Here is a 21134-nt window from a genome sequence, read left to right on the forward strand (position 1 = left end):
CAGAAATGTCTGTATTATTATCTAGAAATTTCTCAGCAAAATCTCATACTCATTGTGCTAGACACTTAAGTGAAAAAATGTCTGTACCAAGATAGCTCAAAATTTTCATATATGTCAAGATACAACAGATTTGGGGGAAGGGAAACGCTATTTGTGGTAGCAGTAAAATAGCTAATGAGAACAGATGTCAGCTCACTGAAGAAAGTGAGGCAAAGGCACCAGTCAAACATGATGAAAAGCTTCAGGGGAGGAAAAAGTGGCATTTTGGTGGAGCATTTATCTATACAAAAGTGGAAGCAAGTGACAAAATGTGTATACTTGTTGAGGGCTTGGAGGGGAGCCTATCCAAAGGCTGGGACGGCTGCCTCAGGGGGAGAATTGGCAGTTTGATCCTTTGGTGATTCTGGTGCGGCAAGGTGTTATAGGTTGCTTTTGGAGAGAGGCAGGCAGCAAAAGAGGGGTGTGTGGGAAAGCCAAATTATACCTTATTTGAAGTGCATATCATGATTTTTCCACACACCCCCCCTTTTGTCTTTTACATGTATTTACTCAAATTTCTGCTTTCTCTTCTTCTTTACCTCTGTGTTGAAACCTCCATCGCTTTTGTTGTTCTGTGCTGTGTCCATTTTGGTTTCCCCTTCCTTCCACTGATGTTTTCTGCTTTACACAAAGGTAGTATATGTCCTTATAATGTACTTATGGTATCACTTACTGATTCAACTATGTCCTGCAACATGGGTAGAATAAAGATCTGTCAGGTCAGGATTAGTTTGGTCCTGCCTGTGGCAGAGCATTACACATGTGATAAATAAAGCTCTTAGTCATCTGTGTCATGTCTTTAGCTATATAAATAATAACTGGTTTTTGATAGGCAGCAAGGTAATAAACTTTGAATACTCTAAAAAAACCAAAAAACAAACTCAACCCTGATTCCAGAGGATTTTCACTGCAAGTGATGTAATTTGCTCTGCATAGAGCTACAGATAATTTTCTAAATTTCAGATTTCACTTCGGAGCACTGTATGCCAGCATGAATTTGCAGAGCATTTTAGATTGTTCATTTGCTAAATTTGAACACTGATACAACTCTGCAAACAAGATATTACTCTGTTATAAAATTGCTGAGTTAAATCATAATATTTATGGGTTCCCTTATCTACTGTTGATAACATTTTATTCTTTGGCATTTTGGGATCCCATTTTTTTAACAGTAACGTTGATGAAAACTATTCATTTTGATCCTAAGAAAAACAGTTATCAGATGTGTGGCCCTGTGGAGTCCATAACTTAATTTGTGCATATTCCCTGGGGACAGAAGGATTATAGATTAGCTTCCCACTAGGCCCAATTTGTGTAGCATGTGTAAGTTTACTATGGTATTTTGAAAAAGAGAGTATAGTAGCATACCTGTCTTGTAACTACCCTAAAGCCTCAAACGTAACCTTTAAAAATCAGGAATGACATAAATTTGTAGGTGGTGTTCACATTAATTTGTATTCAGAAAACAATTTACAATAGGGTCACATCCCGTTAATGTCCTGTTATTTGACCTAGAGTAGCATTCACTGTTGCAGATGACCAGAAGCCTATTCACTGTTTTACAGATGACACAGAAACTTCTTATCCTGAAAGCACAGACCTCTCTGTTTCGGTCTTGTGGTAGGAGTCCTTACAGACGAAGGGTCAGTACTAAGCAACCAGCTTTCAAATCTGAATTCACCCCAGTTTCCTGGAAATAGTTGTTCACAAATGATTGTCTCTTCTTTTTTGCTAGATTGTAAGGCTTTAGTAAATGGGAGAAGATACGGTTTTGCCCTACGGTCTTAATAACGCCCAAGACCGGTTTTAATATGGCATCTCAGCCTTCCGTAGTGCCTCTGCAGCCATACTGTTGCCCTTTTCTAGGCAGGTGGGACTGGCATTGGGGGTGGTAACAAGCAAGCTGGTATTCGCAGGTGGCTCTTGTCAAGGTCTTCCAGGCACATGGAACAAAGTGTGGTTTTGCAGAATTTGCAGGCTTTTCTTTGAACATGTTGGACACAGGCTTGCTGATATTAAATCCAGGTGAAACTCTGCCTATTGCTTCCAGAGGAACAGGGACTGCTATCTGTTTTCAGACTTGCAGCTTTTTTATTCCTGTGAATACTGTAATTCATTGTTAGAGCTACAGACGAGGTCTGGTGGACATGCTTTTTTGAAGTCCAACTTCATGGGACTTTTCAGATGCTTGTCCTTATTTTTCATTATTTCTGTTGCAGTGTACAAGACCTTCTAAAATACTTAGCAGAAACAATGTCAGATATTTCAAGTCTTAACCTTAAGTCTATCTGCAGTGGGTCTCTTCACTACTGTTGTTCTTCAACTTCTACTCTGTCTCAGGTGATTTAAAAATCCAAGGATTATAATATCTTGAGTGCAGTAACACTGAACTGGAGGGCAAGAAGTCCTGCAATTAGAGATATGCCACTGGCTGTGCAGCCATTGAATGAAAGGCTTGACCAAACCCCAAATAGGCTTCAAATTTTAACTTTGCCACAGGAAATGTCCCCATGTATGCTCCATCCCTGGTCTATGTGATGAGCTTGTGATTTCCTTTCAGATGGCAGTCCTTATGAGCGTGGCTTTTCCCCACTGTTTCAGAGGTTGCTTTGTTGGTTTTATAGCTGGTACTGGAGTTAGAGAGCAAATGTGAAAAACAGCTTCAAAAGATCTCCTCAGAGAAAGTACTGCTCAGAGTTTGTATTTAATCTGTAGTTGTTGGTTTCTGTGGGAGTTACCAAACCAGTTGAGCTACAGCACTGGCATGAAGCCAAATGAAAAATACAGTTTTCTTCACTGTAAACATGACTGTCAAGCAGTAATGTTTTTCTCAGCTTCATTTTAAAGGCATTATAATGGAAGAAAATTAAACTAAAACACGTTTTTATGCCAGTATTATACATGGAAGAATGTTACTTCTTTTTTCTTGTAATGAAAAACTCTTAGAGAATAGAACATCCAGAATTATGTCTTAATATATATATAATCAGTTATCTGTGTTGCTGGATACTTGATGGTGTTGGTGAACCAATACATTTCTTATTCTCATGCATTTATGGTGAGAATGCTTCTTTTTTTTTTTTTTTTTGCCTCTGCAGACATGGAAGATATGTAAAGTTATTTATTTTTAGTCCTGTTTTGATAACAGGAAAAAATAGTGCCTGATAAAACTTTGTGAATAATAACAGCAAACACTAATCTCTATCCACTCCTTCAGGCTTATTTTTAAACTCTCTTTTCAGTGGCCAATAGCTCTGTTAACTCGTCATCAGGTATTCTGCTGAACTTGGCTATCCTTGCTTTGCTTTTGGGATTTATTCTGTTGGCAAATGTGTAAGTTCAGCTTTGCCTTTATAAGATAAGAGCGAACTATATTTAATGCTTACAGTGATTTCATGAGGATGTCATCATGTAGGTGCAACTGCACCAAATGGGGAACAGCAGCATTTTCACTTACTTTTCAGGATTAAATTTATCAGAGTTGTCTGCTTTGCCTGTAACTCCCCCCGTTTTATTTTGCAGAGTGAGGAAAAAGCTCGTTTAACAAAATGTCGGATCAGCTGCTACTTTGTAAAATGGCTTTTTGGGTACTAGGAACAGAAGTTGCATCCTGAAGAATGGATGTCAGCATCCATGTAACTTGATGCACAGAGGATGAGAAATCCTTCAGTTGTGTTTCATTGTTTGAATGAGCTTTTTTTAAGAGTTTAATAATGGAAAAGTAAGAAATGGGACTGGAAGGGACTTTTATAAGGGCCTTCTCATCTGCCCTGTCTTTTAAGAGAGAACCAGATGCAGTGAAACCTCTCCTGACAGATAACATCTCTTGCTTCTTTCTTGTAACAGCAATTCCTGTGTTTCCCTATATAATCTGTGCTAATGCTTCAGGTGATTAGGAAGTTCTTTTAAGTATATGTAGATCATTGAACAGCAGAATTTTAGACTAAATTTTATTAGGATTGGCACATTTTTATTTGCATATCTAATCCTTTTATCAAAAAACTCAACCTGTCTCACTTGGTCCAGATATTTGCAGGTATAGAGAAATTAAGAAGTTGTTGAAAGCAGACGTACATGCTGTAGATGAATTAATGAAATGGTGTCCGGATCTCTAAATGAAAAGTGATGAAAGTTACACAAAGATCTGTGGACTTCTCTGTAAATCTCCTGAGTGACGCTGATGCTGAAATCAGCCAGGAAGGTCCTTATTTCATCGTGCGATGGAAATAACACTAAACCAATGTTCTGATTTTGCATTTACTGCTCAGTGCTGTATATGGTGCAGTAGTAATGGGTTCTGTTTAGGTTTTGAAGATGATAGTCAAGGAGACTCCATATGTAAGATCTTCAGGATCTTGTTTATGAGTGGTAACATCACTGTTTTCTATAGCAATGTCCCATGTTTACCCTAACAAATAAGCTGTTCTTTTGGACCTTGGGATGAGGCAGCTCCTCTGAGTTCAAGGTACTGTCCCAGCAAGGAAATGTTGAAAACAACAGGCTATTGTTGCACTTGGGCGTGCACTGTCCTGGGCTCTGGGCGTCTGTATCCTGCCTTGCAGGAGTTGGGAGCTCAGTCACAGCCTCTGGCTCTGGGCAGGCAGCCCTAGTTTCAAAGAAACAGTAGAACACTGATGGCTGCTGTCACCAGCAGTGGTCGCAGGGCAGCAGCAGCTCCACTGTTGAGGAAGGTTTTCTTAAGCCATAGGGTTTAAGAAGTCTGTAGAGGAGTAATGAGGTAATTCTGTGGATCTTTGTGAGGAATTTTCTGCAGTGTAATAAGGAAGAAGCACATAGAGCAAGCTTTGAAAACTTCCCAGATGGCAGTGGTACTTCCACAGCAGTAGAAGTGAACATTTCAATAATGGAGAAGAGAGGAGGGTTGAGATGGAGGTTGGCCAGGAAGGATCCTCAAATTGCAGAAAAGGTGCTATATTTAGGGAAAGATAGGGGAATTGATAGCAGGGGAAAAAAGAAACCCTCAAGGAAGTAGACTTGGGACATGGCATGGACTAAGGAGGGTGTTTTCATTAGTGTTCGAAGTAGGAGTGCAATAGACTTGTATTTACTGATGACAGTAAAAGGGATGTTGCAATGATCAAGGGACAGGAAGATAAAAGTCCAGGCAAGGGTTTTAGCTGTGTATAGCTAGGTAAGAATGACTATGAGAGAAGTGACTCTGAAAGAGCTGCAAGCATTTAGATCTAGTTCATTATCTACTGATTTAATGATTATTTTATTTAGTTCTTCCTGTCACGAAAGGAGGGTGATGGGCTTTTGGCTCAGATCTTTTTTCTGTGGTTTGGTTTTGTCTGAGTTTTTTTAACTTCTCTTGCTTTTTATTTCCTATTCTTTCCTCATGCTACAAGATCATTTTGCTGGGGCGGGAGCAGGGCTTTTTGCCTGCTTACCTGTGTTTCACATTAAAAAGTTGGGAAAGCAACCCACAGAGAATGGCTGGCATCTCTGCAAAGGGAGGAAGCACGCTAGCATTACTGTTTCCTAGTAAAGAGAAGTAGGAAGAGTAGCAGTAACGAAAAAAAGGAAAACAAAAAGGAAGGGAAATCATTAGAGAAATGTTGATAGCCATGAGGAAGGTGTTGCACAAGGCTCAGTGTTTTTTCTTTAACTGGGTAAATATTTCTAGTGTTATTTCAGAACTATTCAAGAGAAGGGGATAAAGCTCTTATGGAAGTATCAAAGCAGCAAAAGCAAAGGGATTCAACTGGCTTAAGCTGTTCAAAATGGATTAACTGCATTTCAAGTTGAGATGCTGCCATGGTGGGCAGTAGCACTCAAAAGCTTAGGAGGGCTTCAGGTCTCCTAATTTCAGGCATTGCCAGGCAGATTTCTTTTGATGACCACATGCAGTGGAGAATATGAATTTACACTTGTAGGTGCAAACTGATTGTGACCATGGTGACTAGGTTGTTCTATGTACGTCTGTATGAAGACAGATATTGACATTTTGTCACTTACAGAAACATCCAGTAAAGCAATGAAAATGAGCTTACATGTGTCTTTTGGTCATTTTTTTTTGAGTGTAACAATGCTGCAGGCAGGGAGGTACTTCTTAAGGTCCTGTACCTGTTTCCCTGGGAACTTTGAGATGATCCTCCTGCTTCTATTTTCTGTAAGCCAGGGTTACACCAGCTTTCTGTACTGACTTGGCTCTTGTGCTGTTCATTTCCCCAGCTCGGAAGTCCAAAAAGTTGGGGAAATTGAAAGGGATGCATGAGGAGCAGCCACAGCAACGGCAGCAACCACCACCCCAGAGCCCCGAGGAAGGGACGACATACATCGCGCCCGTGACTGAGCCCTCTGTAAACACAGCGCTTGTCCCCCACATGTCTGCTATCTCACCAGCACTTACTCCTTCTCCTGTTAAGATCCTTGAAAGCATTGAGCCGGAGATCGTGTACGCAGGATACGACAGTTCGAAGCCAGACACAGCGGAGTACTTGCTTTCCACCTTAAACCGCCTGGCCGGCAAGCAGATGATTCAGGTGGTGAAGTGGGCAAAGATACTTCCAGGTAACACCACAAAGCATTTGGTGAAACTTCACTGTTTCTTTTAGCTTAGTGAACTGTTTGCTTGAGAAATTACATCTTTAATCTGTGAGCTGTGTGTGCTTACATGGGTGTGCGAGATGAACATGTAAGAGAAGATTGTTCGGGGTTTTTTTTTTATTTATGTCACTTTTGCTTCATATGTCCGTGATCAGTATTTTACAAACATTCATTTTGAATAATAGCCAAGAAAACATGTTTTGTCACTAGAATGAAAAATTATGGCTGTGTTTCTGTCAGAAGTATACTTTGTGTGGGAGTGCCGCTCTTGTTCGTCAATGCTGGAAAAATAATCAGTAATGTACTCAGTGCTGGTTGGGCCAACCCTTGCAGAGTGCAGCATAGTTTACAAGTTTTTTCTGGTTTGATTCCTAGGATTTAGAAATTTGCCTCTCGAGGACCAAATTACTTTAATTCAGTATTCATGGATGTGTCTGTCATCATTTGCCTTGAGTTGGAGATCGTACAAACATACAAACAGCCAGTTCCTCTATTTTGCTCCAGACCTGATCTTCGATGAGTAAGTATTCCTTAATGGTCCTTTTCACTGCAAGCTGGAAGGATTACTCTGTCTTTATTTGGTTTTCAGGCATAGCTGCTGTCTAAGAAAATTTCAGCTAATTCAGGCTTAAAGTAGCTTAATTTTTCGACTCAGTTTTCAATTGGCAAAGCTTTGATATTGCCATCCACTTCTCCTTATATATGTGGATGTCACTTCAAATTAGGACCATTCTCATTGCTGAAAAATATGACTGATACGTGACCAGGATCTGTAGGAAAAAACCCCAACATTTTTTGGTATCTACTGGAGCTTGGAAAAATATCTAACTTCTAGGAAATGTGAATGTTTAAATTACCAGTTTTATTCAGAGCAGTCTTATAATGGTGCTTTTGTTAACAATATGCAGCTGTTCAATGTGTTTTCTTGACAATCTTAATTACCCTTCTTTGTAATCATGAAAGAAGCCAAAATGTTTTTTCAGTAATGAAATATAACTTCTTTTATGATGCATTCAGGAAAAAAAAAGAAGGCTCAACCAAGGAACCATTCCTTCTGAGTATGCGTTCCTCTATATTTTAAGTTTGTATTTTAGTACTTTGCTTTTGATGAGTATAATTTAATTTCTGTTCCATTCCTCTGCTGTTTATTCCAAGACAGTAAAGTCAAAACTTAAGACACTGCACAGGCAGTCAAACTGGGGTCATGTCCTGTGCTTATCCCAGAAGCTTTTTGTTTGTTTATTTGTTTTCTAGAGGTACAAATGAGCCATGATGATCGGTATATGGGTGCTCTTGAAATAAACCACAAAAATAAAAAAAAAGAATGAACAAAAAATAACTTACTGCTCAGTCTCCTGAAGCAGTCTGAAATGTTTTTCTTGGCAAAGATGTTTTGTCACCATTCATCTTAATAGTCTTTCTTAGATTGAGGAATTCCTAAATAATTAATGTATATGAGATAGGTCCCAAAGCAATGAGCAATATCAAAGGAGGATGGTTTGGTTTGGTACTTTTTTGTTTTGTTTTAAGAGGAGATTCACTGCATGTGGTTGAAAACATAGTGTCAGCCATTTTCCTTGTTGAAAGCACCTCCACTGTGACTTGGACATTAGAGAATCATAACAGCAAAAGTATCTGTAGCTAAAGCTAAGTGAAAATGTGAACTTCAAAGAGTTTCGTTCTCCTGGGGAAATGTAGACTAAAAGTTCAAACACAGAAGCAGCCTTCCTTCATCTGAAGATAGTCAGTCAGGGGTCAAAATTTATTGGACAGGGAAATCAATCCCACTTGCAAATAAAAGTGTATGTGCATTGCTAGCATTTGTGGTACTGCAGCTAGAAGCAACTTCCAGAAGTCGAGATCAATTGTGAGGTTTTTGCTGCAAGCCTTGAAAGTAGGTGCCTGCAGAATTATACTGAGCTTGAGGTTGGGATCAAGTCAGGAAAAGGAGTGCGAAATAAAAACATCCAAAACCAGATATGTATATAAGATAGTGGCCTGCTCCTGTACTTAGTTATAGATTGAGAATGTACTCATTGCAGAGCTACCAAAGATAGCACAAGCGTGTTCCAAGATTCTCACATCGCCAGTTAGGGTGGTAGTTGCGAGACTTTGCTTGGAGTCCAGGTTTTAGGCTCCCCAGCACAGGAAAGTTGTTGAGAAACTTAAGCGACCCATGGAGATTGGCCAAGGTAGTCAGGGTCTGGCTGGGACAAGCAGCTGCTCAAGCAGCCAAGAGAAGACTGTGCTGGGTGCAGTGCGGGTTTAATCGGCTTCCTGATGAGCTGTGGAAAAAATAAGAGTCAGACTCTTCATGGAGGTGTCAGTGGAAGGATGAGAGGCTGCAGTCCTGTGTACGGGACAAAAAACTTCCTCCTGGGCAGCAGAAGAAATTTCATAATGAGATGGAGAAACAGCAAAGCAGGTGTCCAGAAAGGTCCTAGAATCTCTTTTGTTGAAGATGTCTAAGCCTTGACTGGGCAAAACACCCTGAGCACCCTGCAGAACTGTTAAGGTTGGAAAGGACCTTAAAGGTCATCCAGTTCCAACCCCTTGGCATGGGCAGGGACACCTTCCACTAAACCAGGTTGCTCAAAGTTCCATCCAGCCTGGCCTTGAGCACTGCCAGGGATGGGGCAGCCACAGCTTCTCTGGGCAACCTGTGCCAGTGCCTCACCACCCTCACAGTAAAGAATTTCTTCCTTATACCCAACCTAAATCTCCCCATATATCTAATTAAGTGTACTGTTGGTCTTTTTGGATCAGATGTATATTCCACTGCTTTAAGTGGGCTTAAGTAAATACAAAGATGAGATCTGAGAGATTAGAAAATGGCCACTCAGCCTGCTACTGAAATGCCTAAAAACAGCTTGAAAAGAATAGCCGGAATGGGCCAGTGTGTTTTGTGTTGTGTTTGTATAGGTTACAGGATGTGGGTGTTTTTAATCAATTTCTTTTGTAGCATAGTAGTTTTAGTCAAAACTAATATTCTGTATATACAGCTTTAGTTTTAATCCACAGTAAATCCTTAAAAGACTGTCATATATGTGACACCGCATAATTCCTATTGCAGGTAAACACTCTTAAGTATGACTGTTGCATATGTAATTACACTCAAAGGGTGTTGCAATGATGTTCTTAAGGCTGCAAGCTCAAATCTGAGAAATTGCAAAATCCCTAAATTAAGGTTGTCTGTGAAATGGTAGTTTGAGCCCTTTGGGTACGTGCTTTGAAGACTGTGTCCATAACCAAACTTAAAAGCTATGTTATCCTGTAATACTTTTCCCACGTGGCTCCTTTGGTCAGGTTGGTTAAATTGTAGCGATGATACCGGACTATGCAATAAGAGACGGTTGGATTTTTTGCTTCATTTTTTGCTGGTGAGGGAGCCTTCCCTTGAATGGATCTGAGGATTTGGGAGAACAGAGAGATATTAATGGAGAAGATTTCCTTAAGACATGGCAAAAGACTATCCCTGATTCAAGACCTAAGCTCAGAGACATTTCAGGTTGCTACAGCAAAGTAACAGAAATCCCACAAAAAAAAAAAAAGGCAGTGGCTGTTGTTTATTTAACTCGAGGGAGGGAGACAATTTCTCTTTAGACTTAACCAAACACTTCAGCTGAAATTTTCTAATCTAATTCAACCTGAGGCAGGCACACGCATAGACAATTTAAGTCCAGAGCATTAAATTGGTAAAATTATACACAGTTGAAAGCAGGAAACTTGAGTGGTGCTGCTTGGAATAGGTGCAAAAACAAAGTAAGGGATGTAGCAAAACACAGTGGTTTTTAACGCTAGCTTATTTTCAGGGATTCTGTCTGAAGCTATGCAAAATTAACTGTTTGCTGCAGGGAACAGCCTAAAATGTGATTTTTAAGACATGGTCCTGGAAGGTAGGGAAGTTAGTTTCAGATTTCCCTGGTCTCTCCCTTACTAGATGAATTACTCGTTGAACCAGTAGCTGAAATGATTCTCTGGCTCTGTCCTTTCAAAGAAAAAGTACTCAACATTTTGGGGCGGCATGACAGTTTTGGTCATAGAAAAAAATCTGATGATCCAGGTCTTTCAGTACTAGGAGTTTATGTGTTTGTAGTGCAGAAGTCAGGTGCCCAAATCCCAGAGGGAGGCAAGGGCTGCTACTCCTTGCTCATGTTTCTGGGACAGGCTCAGGCAGTTCCTGTCCCACTAGCTAGTGGTGGCAACTTCCCGGGTATCTGCTTCCACCCATACATCAAGTCAGGGCATCGGCTGGCAACCTTTCAGAGGCTCAGGGAGGGATAAAAAGCATTTACGAGTGCAGCACTGCCAACAGAAACCCAGCAGGAGCCAAGACAGTGTGTGACAGAGATCCTTGCTTCCCCCGACATGGGAAACCAGCAGGAGCGGTGGGACATGGGCTGCCTTTGGGGTCACAGCTTGCGCTCACAGCACAAATCCCCCTCCCAGCTGGAAGCCAGAAACTGCATCCCTCATGGCAAACTGCCCTGCTTATCCATCCCTTCCCCTAAGGAAGAGGAATGGTGGTTTTTCATCTCCCCATAGGGCAGAAACCCAGCTGATGCCATTGCTGACCACTGTTAAAAATCAGGCGTCCTCTTAGGCACTCATTGGCTTCTGCTGGCATAAAGAAAACAGAGTGCCAGCCCGACACTGGAGGTCCCCTGCAGGTCTTGATTTTCCCTTTGATTGTAGGTTTTACATGGTCTTTTCATAGACTTCTAAATCCTTGGGGACTTCTGAAGGAGAGACTCAAATTCCAAAATTGCTTACTATTTTTAGGCAATTTACCCAAATTATCTTTTTTAACATTCCAGCCTTATCTAGCTGTAAAATAGCAGTGATGTGGGATACTGAAAGAGTTCAGTAATGCTCAGACACCACGTTAAGAAACTTTGGTACATTGAAGTGCAGCATCAATATTTCAACAGTAATTTGCAAATGGACCTAATGACTAATGTGCTGTATTTTCTTGTTCTTTGATTTCTCTTGGTTTGTCATCTGCAGCATAAAGAATAAATCACAGGTGTGCAAGTGTTCAGGTTCTGAGTTTCCTGGCTGTTGTACTTTCTTCTAACTGTCATAGGATTTTTACAGAGATTGTTATGCTACTCAAGGAGTTGAGGGTTTGCCTGATAAAAACAACAGAAGGCATTGTGCAAGGTACCCAAAATTGTTAAAGTGAACTTGAAAAACTGAGTCTGAAAACTGGGACAGTTTTCACAATCATTTGGATCAGTCGTGTCTTTCTTCCATCTCTAAGATCATTGTATGACATCATATGCAGCTCAGTCCTTACGGTAAAAAGGTTTCAGTACAGGCTGTAATTTATTTAGTATTACGTACAAAATATGAGGTGCAAAATATACCAGTTGGTGCCTTTGACTGATAAGGCAAAGCTTCAGGCTTGAATTATGAAGGGACTGTCCTCTCATTATTGCCATTTCTAGTTTGTAGTGCAACATGGATGGCATTTTCATTATGAAATTCAATCATCTACTCCAGATATTTTTAAATAACCCAGTAATACTATGTACGTAATGTAGTGTAACTAACAAAGGTTACTACAAATTAATCTTTCCTTTAAAGTGCAAGATGTAACTTTCAGTAAAATAAAAATGTACTATTGCAAGGATCTTCCATGCTATGCCTTTGGTAACTGCCCCAAGTGTGAAGTTTTATAATGTAGAAGGCGACAATTGTTGATGTTAGCAATAGATGAAAACCAGAGAATACATATTTCAAATGACAAACTTGATGTAGGGCAAATGAGATAGAGGTGGAAAAACAGCTTCAGTACATGGGAATTTCTGTGAAGTTTCTGTGCCAGTGGTGTCATAGGGTGAGAATAGGCAAAGGATTTTGTAACACTGAGGAAAGTCATAAAATTAAGAATTAAGAGGTGGCTCGGCTGAGTAGCTAAGATTTTATTTAAAATCTGCATTTATTAATTATGTGTATTTTATTAGGAAATAGCATGTTCATTGTATTTTCATTATATTCCTTATATACTCTCATAATATATTGTGGAAGCTGGGACCATTAGGATTTGGTGTTGTGTAAGGCAGTGCAAGGATGCAGCTGCCTCTCTGTGCCCTTTCGGTGCAGAAGCCCGTAAGTCTTCCTGGTATTCTGATTTCTATGGTAACAGCAGGAAGGTAAATGTAATAAAATAAGCTGAATATTTAAGAATAGCAGATTTGTTTTTTTTTTAACCTTATGTACCTCAGGGTTGGGGGTGATGATTACTTGGAACCTCTGTGAGTGGTGTTAAAGCCAATAAGTAACTTCTTTTATTGTTTAAAGGATTACTTTTCCTGCCTTTATTTTTTTTCGGGATGATGGCTGTTAACCCCTTTGGTTTCTTTTGCAATCTGTTAATCCTGCTATGTCTAAATTTAGATACATTTTGTAATCTCTTTCATCTGGCAGTCTCCAAATCCCTCATATTTAATTAATATTGCAGCAGTGATTGTTGGTAAGAGTTGTCAGTGTTCATTGTTTGCTGATAAATTGTGTCTGTGATCACTGATCCCATTAAAAAGGTCAGCAAACACTCCTTGATATTCCTCCCTGCATGATTTTTTGCTTGTATATATTACTTTGAAGAGGAACACTGCATCATACAATCTAAACTGTCAATGCAGTGAGAAGTGGGTATCATTTTCAATAAATCTTTCCTATACTTTGTTACTATTATGTACTTTTTGATAAAGTGCAGCTAAGTTTCCATTCAGAGAAGTATATGGAAGGATTCTGTCATATACCTGGCCCAAAAGAGTACAAACACAGAAGGGAATTTTGATGAACTACTGTCGTATCTGTCATTATAGATATAATATGCTCCAGTTAGATTTTTCCAAATCTTAACTTGCTTTTTCTTTGTAAACAGGTCAGTGGTTGGGCAAAGCAATAGATTCAACTTCTTCACCTAAATTTCTAAGGGCTCTGCCTGTTCATGCCTTTATCTCTAATGTCTTAGTTGCTTTCGTTAAAATTGTGAAACTGAAAGGAAAAGAGGAGATAAAGTATTTTTAAGGAGATACATAAGAATGTGAACGCTGTCAGAAGGAAGTTCTATCTAGCCTAGTTTCTTATCCTTTAAACTGGTCAGCTAAAAAGAAGGCATAAGATCAGGACAAGGGTAAAAATGATACTTCTTCATTTGCCTGTTCCAGCAGTCAGTGATTTAGTGATTCAGTGATTCTGAACAGGAGGTTGCATTCAGACAGTTGTGCTTAATACCCCCTCTGTATCTTCTCTTCTGTGAGTTTGCCTGATACCTTTTTGAATACTTTTATAATCTTGACGTATAAAATGTTCCATGGCAGTTGCTTCTGCAATTTAATTATGCGTATTTGTTTGTTGGAGATGTTTCTAAAGCAGGTAGCTGATAATACAGTGGAGTGCCACTTCATTCTTGTGTTTGTAGTAATAGTGGATATATTCCTTTTCATCCTCTGTATGCTATTTATCACTTAGAGATCCCTGTCAAGTCCCATCATTTCTTCTAGGAGCTGAAGAATTGGCTAGTTTATTCTCCCCTTGTATATCAGTTGTTTGCTACCCCTGGCCATCCTTATCTCATCCCTCCATGATTTTGCTAGCCCATTGTATTAGTTTGGGGAGGAGACCAGACTGACCTGCTGTTTTCAAAATGCAGTGGATTTATGTAGTAGCTCACAAGTCTTCTCTCACCCTTTGCTTTTGTTGACCATTAGTAAATGCTGAGTAAGCATTTTCAAAAGACAGAAGCCCCCAAAACCTCTTCCAGTTACACTTGGGTCTCTTCATTGGGTGATGTTTGTTCACTTAGAGCCCCAGTTATTTTGTGTGTATGGTGAAAGATGATCATACCATCTGCATTGGTTGCAATCACTGATTTTCACCTTCCATTCTGTCAGCCAGCCTCACAATTTTGCAAGCTTTTTTCAGCAGTTTTTCTCAAACGGTTCTTGATTTCATCATCTGGAGCTATCCGAAAGCTCTGTCACTTCCATGGATCTGTTTTTTTTCGGATGATGTATGAGTACAGTTTTCAGCCCAGGCCCTAGAGCAGAGTTCTGCAAGACTTCCCTGGTAACCTCTCCATTACTTGAAAGAGATGCCCATTTATTATTGCCCTCAGTCTCCTATTTTTAAGCTGCTAATAATCCATGAAGAGACCTCCTCCTTATCCCTAAGCTCTCTTTAAGAGCTTTCAGGAGATCTCTTTAATAGTTTTAACATCCAACTTTGCCGTGATTGTATGCCTGCCTATCTCCTGATGCAAAGTGCAGTGTGCAGGAGGTCCTGGACCGGTAATTACGCATGCTGGCACACCGACAGATGGGATTAGAGCCTATACCCAAGTTGCATGCCCCAGTTTCCTTTGTGTGGAAACCAGGGCAGAGGAGAGGAGGAGGAGAGGGTTGGTGTTTGCTTAGGTCTCACCCCATATGGCCGTGGGATGCAGCTAGACCGGGCATGTAAAAAGCATTTCTGTCATGCAGATGTTGCCTCTATCGACCAGAGCTCAAGTGCTGTTGTCAGAGTTCTGTTACAGATTCATGAGACATAAAATCATAGAATGATTCGGGTTGGAAATGACCTTAAAGATCATCTAGTTTCCACATCCACATGACCTCTCTTAGCCAAAGAGACTTTCTTCCCTTAACAGCATATGTATTTATCTGTTAATGCTCCTCTTTCAATCATTTTGCTAGATGCAGGAGGGAGACTTACTAGACTCTGGTCCCTTGAGTGCTTCCTCCCCAATGTCAGACCCATTTTAAGAAATCAGTCACGTTTGTCACCTTCCATGCCTTTTATAAGGGCAATTTAAGCAATAAGCTGCACATCACAGTTAGTAGTTCAGCAATTCCATATTTAAGTTACTTTCATAGCTCATGGATGGATGCCATCTGGTCTTAGTGATTTATTACTATTCATTTTACTGTATTTTTTTTTTTCTTTCTGAACCCTCTTCTACTCACACTTTCATCTGAAACTAGTTCTCACACTCACTCACTGAAAAGGGAGACTGGTGCAGAGCCTTCCTGGACTCCTTTGCAGAGGACAGTGATGCAGAGATTTTATATAACTTTTCTTTTATGGCCTGATCTTTCTCAAACACTTCTTTTTCATCTAGATCATCTGTTGGCCCAGTGGATGTTCTGGCAGGTTTCCAGCTTGTGATGTGTTTGACTTGGTTTTTATGATGTTAGCATGAAGACTTGCCCAGTGATTTTTGCATTGAACTTGGCATAATTATGCTCTCTTAGTATTGTCTCAGCATGACTTTGGGACATCCACAAGCCTGTTGGGAGGGTGTCTTTTCACTTCCCTCGAGGTCTTTGTCTGGAAGGGGTAGGTTAGAGAAGAGGCTTGTTCCTTTCAAGTGTCTGTCTGAATAGTGGTACTGCTTGAATCTTTCTGCACATCAGTGAGCTGTTTGGTGGCATCTCCAAATGCCTTAGTGCTTCCTTTTGCTGCTTCCCCTATAAAGTTAAATATGAATAAGAGAAAAATTAGGAAGTAGTTTCTCTAAAGTGATATGAGAGGAAGGCATGCCTCAGCTGGCTTCCAGAAAATGCCAGGTTTTGCATGACAGAATGAGCAAAGTCTTGATTTCTGAGGCATCGTTGGCACGAGAGAAGAATTGCTGCCGCATGTAGAATATAGCAGTAATTTTGCTGATGAGCCACTGCAAGTGACAATGAGCCCTGGCATAATGGATAACGATACCTAATGGGCACCTTTTCTGGTGGGTGATACCTTTCTCTGATGAACTTTAAAAGACTAGTTATTGTCATGTGTACGTTATCACCAGTTATTATTGAATATAGTGTTGAAAAAGCATTTTGATAAAGGCGTAATTATGTATTTTCTCATTTAAACTGTGATTTGTCTCCTTTGAAATGCAAATGCAAACCAAAAGAGAGTATTTGGTATCAGCATTCTGCTAACTGCATAATTAACTGTTAATTCGAGCAGATACTTGGGATTTTTTGCTATCGATGTGCTTGGGATTTTAGGGTTACATAACTGGTTGATTATTAAGTTGCATTTTAGCACAAGTTCTCTGTTACTGATTGGGAGCTGAAACTCTCCTTTGGCAATCATTATGCACGAGCTGTTGCCAGTTCCTTTGTTGATAGGCATATAACTGGAGGATGCTTAGCTGAAACTTTAAAGAAGCTCTGAATTTCTTAGTGCCAGTTGCCTAGGATTAAATTCTCTAGAATCACCAAGAGGACTTTATTGTGAGAAAACTGGTTTTGAGAATTGACTACAATTGCCATATTTGTATGCCTGGGTGGCTAAAAGCCCACAGAATGCCAGCTATATCTTTGGATATGTTTTAATGCAAAATTACCTTCCTTTTCCGATTATCAGTGATCAGCACTAGGGTTCTTCAGTCTAATCCCTGTTTTGTGCTAGGTTTGGCACCACCTTCCGCCAAGGTCATAGCTGTAGTTGCCAGTATTCCCAGTTGTGCATCATCTGCAGCATCCCAGTCACCTAGAAAGAAGCTTGTGGGGTTAAATGTTTTACTCTGGTAACAGTGGGTTTACCCGCTGTTGTGGCAGGGCTGGTGGGGGGGAGATGGTTACTGAAGTACTTCTCCTTTAGCAGCTTGTAGAGCATACAGCACTTCCTTGCAGGGAGCAGCTTTCTCCTGTTGAATGTCAGACTGCTCGCAGGAACAGCAGCAGGGCGTATCTCCAGGACCCTTGAGCCAAGTTTGCTGATGCAGGAGGATGTCACTGTAATACCTCCTTGTTTTCGAAGTAGGAAGCAGTACCAAGGCCTTGCTGCTGTGGTAAATTAACAGGGCACATGGTTTATTTTGATTCCCAGCTTGTAGGCAGAAGAAATGCTGACTGTCAGCAGTGGCTCAAGTCAGGTAGGACAGGGCAGAGGGATTTGGGGGCAGCAGGAGGAGCCGAAGGGTACCTTTGGTGGCAGGTCTTGCAGCTTTGTTTTAAGACATGACTGCTGCCACCTGCTTGCCTCTGTATGAAGGAGCATGTATGTCGGCAGTAGCTGCGTCAGGCAGTTCTGCAGTGTCAGCCAGAATGGCCTGGGAATGTAGGAGTATGCTGAAAACCCAGACTGTGCTGCGGGCTGAGGCAAGGCACTTTGGGTTTGGGTTGGGTTGGATGTTCTTCTCTGGACCTGGTACCAGGACAGTGTTTTCCAGCAGCATGACAGAGCCGGCAGCCAGGGACTGTGATACTGTAACCTGGCTGAGATCCACCATAGCTTGTATAGGGAACAGGGTGGTTATCTGAGACAGTGCCACCTCTAGGCTAACAGTTTCCTGGATAAACCACCTAATTCCCAGCCTATGTTTACCCATGGCAGTGTAACCAACTGCAGGGTAACAGTTGCTCTCCCTAAGCAGTAAGGGATGGAGAATTCATGTGTTGCCTTACCAGTAGGAGGAAGAGGAGCTTGGTGGTGCTGAAGATGAGGTATTTATTTCTGTTGGCTTACTGACAACTTAAAGGAAAAATGGGCATGACCCAAATTGCTCTCGATAGAAATTGATGACAAAAGTGCCATTAATTTCAACAAGATTGACTGCCCACATTTGCCACTGATGCAAGGTAACAGGTATCTTTTTTCTTTCCTGGAAGGAGATGTCTCTAAAGCCTTAAGAGTTGAAGGCTATGTTTTGAAGTGAGCATGTTTGTGTCTCTTTCTGCTGTGTCTTGCAGAGTAAGCAGAGATTAGAAAGTGCTGAATAAGAAATAAGTGCTGAATGAAAGGTCATAATTGTATTTTTCCTGAATTCTGCATGTATTTTGGCTTGGATTTTGATCGGTGCAATAACATAATGATGCTGCTCCAGTACTGCTGACTTTGGTTGAGTCTATAATGTCTGCAAGATGGGAAACAGGTGTCTGGGTACAGTCCATTGAGCAGAGTGATGCACAGTGTTTCCTAGTGCCACCACACACAAAGCAGTGCAGTGATTGTCCCTTTGCATGGAAGAACAGGTTCAGTTTTGTGCTAGGCAGTGTTGTTCTGTTCCCACCATTCTTTATGGTGGAGCTGTTGAAGTAGAATGCTCCCACAAGAAAGAGTAAATTGTTGTTACGACAATATGTTTGCTTCTTTCTTTCCCCAGGAACCTCAAAACGTTTTCCAGACAAGCAAGCCCCTCTTAGGAGGGTAACATAATTCAGGCCTGAGGCTTTACTGATGAGATGGCTTGAGCAGCTAAACAAGGGACTCTGTGATTCCATGTCCCTGGTCTTTCTCCTCGTCTTCATCCACAGCTTGCCTGCCGTGCCCTAAAAGTGGCTGGTGATTTTTCAGTCTTCTCTCTGCCAAGTTCAGGCTGATCCCTTCTGGCATTGTGGAAAGCATACCTTGCTCTTTGAGGCTTCCAAACAGGTTTTGACCTTCAGGCCTTTGGCAGGTTTTCTTGTTGGTTTGTGTTGGCTGGTTTGTTTGTTTTGGGTTTTTTACAGTGTAATGTGCTTTCTGAAGTTCCCTGAAATCATGTTAAATGATGGGCAGGGTTCAAATGGGTATGGGTTTTAGTCTAGCAAAGGGAAAGGCTTTTGATTATGAAATTGGAAGCAGTTCTTGTGAGGAGAAAAATGTAGAGGAAACACAGAATTTGACAGCAGACTTTTGCTATGGGTGTTGCTTGGCCTTTTCCAAAGTCTCTTCTGACCTGCAGAGGCCAAGGGACTAAGTCTTCTACACATTTGTTCCTCTGAGGTGCTGTGAAAGGGGATGCCTTTGCCCAGTTTTTCTTGGGATTAGCAAGCCACATGTACTGATGAAACTTCAAAATGCCCTTCACAGCTTGCCCTTTGTTCACTTCCCTATCTAGTTTAGGAATGCACCATGTGCTGTGTCTTTGAATGGCATCCATGAGAAAGTAAATAGAACATGGTATCAGGTTTAGTTTGGGGCTGAGTTTCCTCTGGAGTGAATATTTCTTCATTCATGGGTTCCTCGTTTTGGTTGCGGTCAGCTGAGTTGCAGTTTCCATTCTCAACAAGGAGATTTTGAGATACTAGACTTTATGATGACTTCATAAATTATAAGTTACTTGCTCATAACAAATTGTTTCTGCGCAACGTGCCTGTAGTTTCACAATTTCAGATGTGGCTCTTTGGTTTCTGTGGATGTGACATAAGGGTGTTAATGAGATATGTGACTGGTTTGGTATTTAGGATGCCTTGTCTTAAACAGCTTCTTTAAATTAAGCCAGTGTGACTTCTCAAATCCTACATCTGTTGTAGCTGGGTGACTTATCCCTTGGTGATCTGGGACATCAGTCCTTTTTCAGCTGGGTGCTCAAGTCGTTTGTCTTGTTGCTTGCCCCTGTGTAAAAGGATGGCTACTTCCACGAAGCTGGAGAAGAGGAGGAGCTGGGTTGGTTTGCCACTTTCTCATCCACATGTTCAACTCTCCACGAGTAGGTCTTGAGGATGAAACAGGCTAAGGTGTTGGGCTCATGCCACAGAGCTGGTCCGTGGAAGGAAGATAGGCAATCTGGCGTCAGTTTGGGAATAAGGATGGCAGAGATGAGCGAGGCGAGGACATAGAGATTGCATGAAGTTAGGGGGAGATCCCAGATCCAGTGAGAAGCAAGAAAAGACAAACTCAGAAAGCACCAGGGAGTCTCTCAACTAGGAGTATGTTTGCTGTGGTTCATTGTGAGAAAATCCAACAGCAGGAAAACCCCTCTTCCCACAGAGGCAGTTGAGGTGGCTTCAAGGGCTTTGCCAGGTACCCACCTTGCCTTCCCCAGAGGGGAAAGGAGTTCCAGTGAGGAAGTGGCGAGCAACTCGGTGACCACTTAACACAAGGTACCTGTGGCCCAAAAGGCTGTGCAGGAGCATGTGGAAATGGGGCAGAGCAGAAGCTGGGGGGAGTGGGCTGGTTGTGGCCTCTCTGCCTCTTGGCAGGGCTGCAGGAAAGGTCAGGCAGAATGTGAGCTGGGCATTAAATTAAGCCTGTAAGGAGACACTCGGGGAATTTAAGATGGATTAACGTAAGGTGTAAAGTTTAAAGCATATTATTGTGACGGAGGATTAAGCTAAACTGAGCTAATGACACCACTTTTGAATGTGTATCCACGCAGTGGATTCAGAGCTTTGGCTCCATGCCTTTTATTGCTTAAATGTACTTACCTTCTTAAATGTCCCCATAAAGATACAGGCCCTTGTATTCCAGATCTTCACATTTTCCATTTTCCATGTTGACAAGTTTATATGCTTTGTAAAGGTAGAGCTGGTTTTGGTTGGTTGGGTTTTGCCCTTCTTTGTATTTCATTTACTCTTTCAGCACACACACACACAGGGCAGGGGTGAAGGCAACGCAGAAGTTCGTTCTAATTTTTCCCCATGGTGGTAAAGGCATTTGTGATGACTTCATGGTATTTATTCTTAGATGAGGCATTTGGTAAGGAAGAAATAACTGTCTTTTTCCTCACGTTATGTTGACATGCCCTGACTTCTATGGTCTGTATGTCTTCTAGTATGTGAGCTTTTATTTTGTTGTTACTGTCGTGG

General features: G+C 41.1%; 1 protein-coding gene across 2 annotated transcripts in view; it reads left to right on the forward strand.

Annotated features, from left to right (window-relative positions):
• Window positions 1-21134, forward strand: part of NR3C2 (nuclear receptor subfamily 3 group C member 2) — a 202569-nt gene that overhangs the window by 162917 nt on the left and 18518 nt on the right. Inside the window, exons 5-6 of one of the 2 annotated variants that reach the window (XM_057402046.1) lie at window positions 6235-6573; window positions 6985-7133. In XM_057402046.1, coding sequence (XP_057258029.1) covers window positions 6235-6573; window positions 6985-7133 — 488 coding nt within the window. Of the gene's footprint in view, window positions 1-6234; window positions 6574-6984; window positions 7134-21134 lie in introns of those variants that run through there. The other variant, XM_057402045.1, reaches the window with a different exon arrangement.

The sequence above is a fragment of the Pezoporus wallicus genome, unplaced genomic scaffold, assembly GCF_028554395.1.
Source record: "Pezoporus wallicus isolate ANWC-B61680 ecotype Strahan unplaced genomic scaffold, APGP_CSIRO_Pwel_v1 contig_7178, whole genome shotgun sequence".
NCBI lineage: Eukaryota > Metazoa > Chordata > Aves > Psittaciformes > Psittacidae > Pezoporus > Pezoporus wallicus.